Source organism: Anarrhichthys ocellatus, unplaced genomic scaffold (genome assembly GCF_004355925.1).
Source record: "Anarrhichthys ocellatus isolate YVR2014 unplaced genomic scaffold, GSC_Weel_1.0 scaffold2827, whole genome shotgun sequence".
NCBI lineage: Eukaryota > Metazoa > Chordata > Actinopteri > Perciformes > Anarhichadidae > Anarrhichthys > Anarrhichthys ocellatus.
This window is the reverse complement of record NW_022282801.1, coordinates 1-6,780: the sequence shown is the minus strand read 5'-3', so window position 1 is coordinate 6,780 and position 6,780 is coordinate 1. Positions and strand designations below refer to the sequence as shown.

The window sequence follows — 6,780 nt, the reverse complement described above, 5'->3', positions numbered from 1 at the left end:
GGCCGACAGGCCGACCATGGCGAAGTTGTAAACAATGAGGAAGACTTTGAGGTCGAAGGGTTCTCTGTGTTTCATCAGACGAGGGCCGGCCCAGACCACACAGAGGTACACCAGGAAGATGAGTGCCACGGACACGGGGGAGTAGACCAGCAGCCATGGGTCCGTCCTCTTGTCTGGAACATTACAGAGCTTTGAGTCAGGGACCATTCACAAATGAATGAAACGTATTACAGGACACACCTAGAATTACAAGTTTCAAGGGCTGCCTTGTAGTGCCCACACTTTTATCACTATTTTTCTGTATGACTCTGCACAGGAAACGTCAGGTTTTGTCTTGTTGAAGTTCAGGAGGTCACGTGTGTGTGTGTGTGTGTGTGTGTGTGTGTGTGTGTGTGTGTGAGAAGCATTGTGAATCTAAACCAAGTCACAATAAAACAAATTATACATTTGAGAAAAAGAAAGGTAGTTTTTTTTTTGTTGTCCGACGGTGAAAGTGAAAGCCCCCCCACACACCTCCACCTCCACCTGTTCCTCCCTCTCCTTCACCACTGTTACAAGATAATACATTTTTTTTTAAAGTGTCATGGTGGCTTCACATGTGACAAGCCACAAAGCAGTCATTGTTAAGACAACGCCGGGGAGCACATCTGCATCTCCAAACTCCCCACACACACACACACACAGACAGTATTGTTCTTTAGGAACTGTATAGGAATAATAACTAGTATCTTACCTCCGTTCTCCACTAAGATCTGGTGCACAGAGAGGACGGTTTGCCACACAGAAGCCATCTGGAAACATGAAGAAAGTTAAAAATGACCAAAAGAAGAAGAAAAAACTGAAATCTGAAGCATTTAAACATAAACAAACTACTCACTGTCGCAAACCTCGCAACCGTTGTTTTAGCGGTAAACGTCAGCGACCACTATCTGTCAAAGATAAGTAGCCTATGAGCAAAATTCACCTTGCGGCGCGCGCTGCACCCAAATCCAGATTTTCCGTGCTTCGTTGAATGAATGAAAGGCGATAGGAGCGACCGGCCACACCAGAAACAGATTGAGTTAATTAAACTTAGTAAACCGAAAACTACGGCACGCGGGTCGCTACAATGGCGAGTTGTCTCCCATCTGAGTAACTTTGAGAGACAGTGGAGAAAAAGTACTGAGAACTGATTTGAATCACTTCCTGTTTGTCTTCACTACTGCGTTTTTTTTCTTTTTTTTTCTAGTTTTACAGAATCAAGTGGTTGTTACACGTTGAGCGCAGCAGGGGGCGCAGTTTCCTGCACAACAAATGTGGCCGATTTTCAGTATTACATTACTTTTCATTTATTGCTTCTATTTTGTATTATTTCATGTAAGTAGTTATACCATCTATATATTTTATATTAAATAAATTCACCCTCTTGTCCATGAATGAAAGAAGAGAGAGACAGACAGATTAACGACTGAATTATGAGTATTATTAAAGACGACGCCACCCAGCAGTAAATAAAGTAATTCAAATTAGCCCCACCAGCAGCTGCAACATTAAATTGATGCATCAATAATTGTGATCCAGAAATGTCAAAATATATCATTCTGAAAGGAGTCATTCTGCCGAATAAGTATTTTTACTTTTGGTACTGAAGTATATTTTATTCTTTACTTTTACAGGACTTTTAATCGTAATGGTAACAAGTATGATTTGATTATGTCACAGGGTCAGTGGTGAAAGAAGTATTCAGAACTTTTACTTCCACCACTGGCCCTATGAAATACCAAGTTATTACCAAAAAAAAACCTTAAACAGATTAAAAAACAACTACATTAAATACTGGTTAGTCATTTTAATGTGGAAAATGTTATATTCTGATAAAAAATAGTTTCGTTCACTTTCTCCATAATAAACAAAGATAAAACATCTCAATTATCTGGCATGAAACCTGGTGATTTTCTTGTATTTGGGCTTTATTATCCAAAGTTACACTCTCTGGACTTTTTGTCCACTAACATGACATTGTTACCATGGTAATACGCATGACAATCATCTTACTGCTTGTAAAACGTCTAGACTAGTCACAATGTAGTGATTAAACCATTATATACAATGAGGTCACTACAAATCAAACTACACCGCTAATTCAATAAAAGTCCCTAAAGGCACATATAACTATTAAAATAATTTGTTTGTATTTTGTACTTAGTTACCAGAGATGGGACCATGGTACTACAATAATCTATGACAATATGGCACATGTACATGAGGAAACATGAAGGACTTTCAAACACACAATACCATCAAGATTCCCGTTTAACAGACTTGAAGAATGTTTTTAGGGAGCGCTGTCTGCTGTTTGCCGTTTGCTGTCTACTGTTTGCCGTCTACTGTTTGCCGTCTGTTGTTTGCCGTCTGCTGTTTGCCGTCTGCTGTTTGCTGTCTGCTGTTTGCTGTCTGCTGTTTGCTGTCTGCTGTCACATAGTTTGGTTATTTTCTGAGGTCTGTTGTTTCTAGTTATTCTTTGTGCCGGTGTGGTTCGGCCTTTTCCCACCCTAAGTGAGACAAGCAGAGACAAATGATGAAACGTGGAATCTGTTATTAATAAAGGCTTATAGAATAAGACAAAGTCTATATACATATAGTCACAAAGCTTCACAATCTGCAGGAGAGTTAACATACCGATCTCATTCAATCAAGGCTACACACGAGCTGATGTGGACACTCACTCACTTCTTTCCGAAACAAACTCAAAGACTACAACCGCCCGTCTTCTTAAAATAAAACTTACTTTAAGAAGATAATGAACTTTAACTGCAGCTTCAAACTGCAGAGTGAAATAAGGGGAAGGTAGATTTCTGTTGTAAAAACGTGCTTTCTGTCCTCTCCTGGTGCTGCAGGTTGGCCTCCTGCTAACCTCAGTTTCACATCATGTGCACATGCAGGTTCTTCAGTGTTAATATTTAAACTTCAAACGCTATAAAACTCCTGAGTGGAAATCAAATGTCCTCTCCCTCCTCTTCATGATTTGTTTCCTCTATTATCTCAAACTTTCAATCTATTTCAGACTGAAGTCTAGAAAACAATACATAATTGTGCCGGTTGTTTTAGCAGTGGGAAGTTTGCGTTTCCTTGTTTATTGCATTTTAAATGAACCTCCGGAGGAGGGTTTGAGTGAGTGATGAAATAACTGTTACATCACTGACCGTTGCTCTTTCAAACTGTAAGGGTGCCACAATGTTTCTGCGATCAGTCAGCCGATCTACTTCCTCAATATGCAGTTATTGCTCGACACAGCAGAGCTTGACCCAAAAAGCCTCATTTGAGAAATTGACAACGAGCTCTTAAACAATGCCATTGGTGTGTTTTTTTTTCTGTATACATTTATATTTTCCAGTATAGTCTGTGTTTCTAACGCGGGTTTCCTATCCTATATTTGCAGGGTGTTGACACAGTTTGATGCATGTGTTATAGCTTCACGTGTAGTGAGTGTGTGGTCGAGCAACAGAGAGGGAGAGTGAAGGCGGATGCACTGAGACAGGGGCAGATCAATAGACATGTTGACGTGGGTGGCAAGAGGCTGGCATGGAGACGTTAAGGTGTGGCAGCTGCCACCCCCCCCCCCCCCGCAGAGAGCAGTAGAGTGTTTATCGGAGCAGAGGGGACATCGGCTGTAAATAATCTGGTAGTAAACGTATCGACTAGGGTCTGGAAGCTGAAGCAGGTAAGTTATCTTGCTATGTTTTTCGTGAGACAAACATCTGAGGCAGAGGGCATGCTCATAACTGACATCTGGTCTGTTTGACAAAGTACGTCAGAAAGGGCCTGTCCACTGTCGATGGCGACTGAAATATAACAATAGATTAGTAATCCAGAACTAATTGTTAAAAACATCATGATTATATTGTTGAACGTATTCAAATGAAGCCGTGGGCGATTATTTGACTTAAACGTAGCTTAACTATGTCATGTGATGTGTCACTACACTTTAAAAACAAATATTACTGGGATCACTACAGAAAACTGCAGACGACCATTCATTACTCAGGAATTCACATTATAGACGCCTTCGCTGGAACAATTTCCCCACAAATTCACACTTACACGTTCTAGACACATACTAGGTTTCGAACTAGTCCTGTTGACATACTATGCAAAAAACGCAGAGTACTCACATTACACACATTAGTTGTGATTATGAAATGTTTAAGTTTGACTTTAAAGCTTAACTGTATTAAGTAATTGTCCCTTAATGAGCACCAAGAGAAAAGAAGTACAGACTGGGCATGTTTATCCCCCTAGTGGACACTAGCGAGTACTGCAGACACAGCAGACACAATACTTCAGTCAGCTCCTCTCATAAAGCCTCTTTGTGTTTGTGTGTGACGCCTCACCACTGCATCTTATTTCTGCTTCTTCTTGTTGAGGTAGCTCTGATAATAGAAGTTACTGAAGAGGATGATGAGGGTGACGCAGTAACTAAACACCGACGCGTTCATGGAGTCGGGGAAGTCGCACTCTGTGAACAGGTTGTAGCCGGTGTGAAAGAGGAACAGCAGGAACTGCAGCTGGAAAGGCATTCAGGGAAAAGATTAGATCAGTTTACTTCACAAACATATTGTAAGAACAGTCACGGTTCTTCCTGTACAGAGCAGGAGCCCACTCACCAGCTGCAGAGAGGTGAGGTATCTCTTCCACCACAGGTACTTCTGCATGTGAGGGCCGATGGCAGCCAGGCCGTAGTAAGAATACATCACAATGTGAACGAAGGTGTTGACCAGGCCGATGAAAAACGCTGCAGGACGTGAACAGAAGAATTGTAAAAACAGAGCGGCATTAAGAAATGGGCTTTTTCAATGATTTATGTAAGTCAGTAAAACGTTTCAAATGATAATTCAAGTACTGATAGTGAATGATTAAATACAATAAGTATGAAATGAGGCAGAAGATAAACAGTAAAATGACACAAAAACAGTTATTTTGACAGTTTAGCTTTAGAGCATTTCAGTCACATTAAAGAGTGTAATTAAGCTCATTTTATTTGTGTTCATGATCTATGCAATAGACCAGATCACTAACACGATGGAGAATTAATGAACTTACTGAATGGCAGAGAAGTTACTTTGATCAGCGCCTTCGTTTTGTCCTTTTTTTTGTCAATTTTTACAACCAAAATAAGTTTGAGTCAGCTGTTTCGCTGCAGGAGTCACTTTTTTCAGTTTTATTTCAATTAGGACGTGTGCTTTGGTTTAAAGTTCATCATACAATCGTGCAAAAAACACCCGTCTCTCACTCGAGCTGTTTCTAATCCCTCACCCCATCCCTTCAGGAACATTTGCTAAAAACTAAAGTGCTTTTCCGTTTTTAATATATTACATAGCCTTATTCATTTTTCTTCAATGAAACTATGTATTTGTGATCCGTTTTTCAAAAATGACGTCTTCAGTTAGAATGAATGGTCTTTGGATTAAGTGCCACAGAACATTTACCGCAGCAGTCTATGAAATAAACTGCAATACCTACGTAGCAACATGTCACCCAGTGCAACAGCATTTACGTGTTTTGAATACATAAAACAGTGGAAGTCAATGGCCCGGAAAAATAAGATATAAAACAGACAAAACATTCTGTCATTTTGGTCTTCTCGTGGGGTTTGTGGACAATAAGAAATATACTGAACATCACCAGACTTCTCCTTTCTTCAACAATATCCTGCCACAAGGTCATGATATCATCATGACTAGGTTAGTTGACTTACACTGTCCACCGGCAACATACTTGATGCCCGCCCACCAGTTGAAGATCATGGTGCCGTGGTGGTAAACGTGAAGGAAGGTCAGCTGGCTGTTCTTCTTCCTCAGGATGAAGAAGATCTGGGGATAGATAGGAGAAGAGGAAGCTGCTACAGTTTCAACTCTGCATACTTTGAATTTCACCGATACTGCAAACATTTGACGCACCGTGTCAGCGAGCTCTATGACCTTGGAGAAGAAGAACCACCAGCAGGCTTTGGCCATCTGGAGGAAAGGAAACAACGTAGAAATGTGAGTTTTACATATTCACTCTGTCCATAGGTTGATTTTAATGTTAATTATGTTCCACATGTAGCTTGGGAAAGACGAACGTTCTGCACAAAACACATCAAAGACACCTGCTTACCCTCAATGACAGCGGGCTGGTGCTGTAATCTACAGGCTGACAGAGGAAGCTGTAGTTGGAGAGCCATGATGTGACCACGAACTGGTGAATATTCATACAATTACTTCATGAAAAAGTTAACCACCACCAACATAACGGCTTACATCATAAAACAGAAATTCCTGAGAGGAAACAGAAGCTACCGAGCTCATGATTGATCCGGTTCCTTTATAGAAAACAGAACAAACAGCAGCACAAACACACCTCATAGAACATGTGGGCCGACAGGCCGACCATGGCGAAGTTGTAAACAATGAGGAAGACTTTGAGGTCGAAGGGTTCTCTGTGTTTCATCAGACGAGGGCCGGCCCAGACCACACAGAGGTACACCAGGAAGATGAGTGCCACGGACACGGGGGAGTAGACCAGCAGCCATGGGTCCGTCCTCTTGTCTGGAACATTACAGAGCTTTGAGTCAGGGACCATTCACAAATGAATGAAACGTATTACAGGACACACCTAGAATTACAAGTTTCAAGGGCTGCCTTGTAGTGCCCACACTTTTATCACTATTTTTCTGTATGACTCTGCACAGGAAACGTCAGGTTTTGTCTTGTTGAAGTTCAGGAGGTCACGTGTGTGTGTGTGTGTGTGTGTGTGTGTGTG

General features: G+C 41.2%; 1 protein-coding gene across 1 annotated transcript; it reads right to left on the bottom strand.

Annotated features, from left to right (window-relative positions):
* Positions 1 to 1,941: 1,941 nt before the first annotated feature.
* On the bottom strand, positions 1,942 to 6,760 carry LOC116378578 (elongation of very long chain fatty acids protein 4-like). The gene is made up of 7 exons (XM_031840470.1): positions 6,379 to 6,760; positions 6,136 to 6,216; positions 5,937 to 5,993; positions 5,735 to 5,849; positions 4,644 to 4,771; positions 4,371 to 4,544; positions 1,942 to 2,531 (listed from the first exon to the last, which is right to left on the bottom strand). The coding sequence occupies exons 1-6, from the start codon at positions 6,598 to 6,600 to the stop codon at positions 4,380 to 4,382; spliced, it is 768 nt and encodes a 255-aa protein (XP_031696330.1). The 5' UTR covers positions 6,601 to 6,760; the 3' UTR covers positions 1,942 to 2,531; positions 4,371 to 4,379.
* Positions 6,761 to 6,780: the final 20 nt, after the last annotated feature.

Bases quoted from the DNA above. Each gene is read 5' to 3' on its own strand.
- LOC116378578 (XM_031840470.1), bottom strand. From the start codon at position 6,600: ATGGTCCCTGACTCAAAGCTCTGTAATGTTCCAGACAAGAGGACGGAC. The intron at 6,217-6,378 runs GTGTGTTTGTGC...AATATTCACCAG, and splicing joins CGGCCCACATGTTCTATGAG to TTCGTGGTCACATCATGGCT. The intron at 4,772-5,734 runs GTAAGTCAACTA...CACGTCCTGCAG, and splicing joins GTATGTTGCCGGTGGACAGT to CGTTTTTCATCGGCCTGGTC.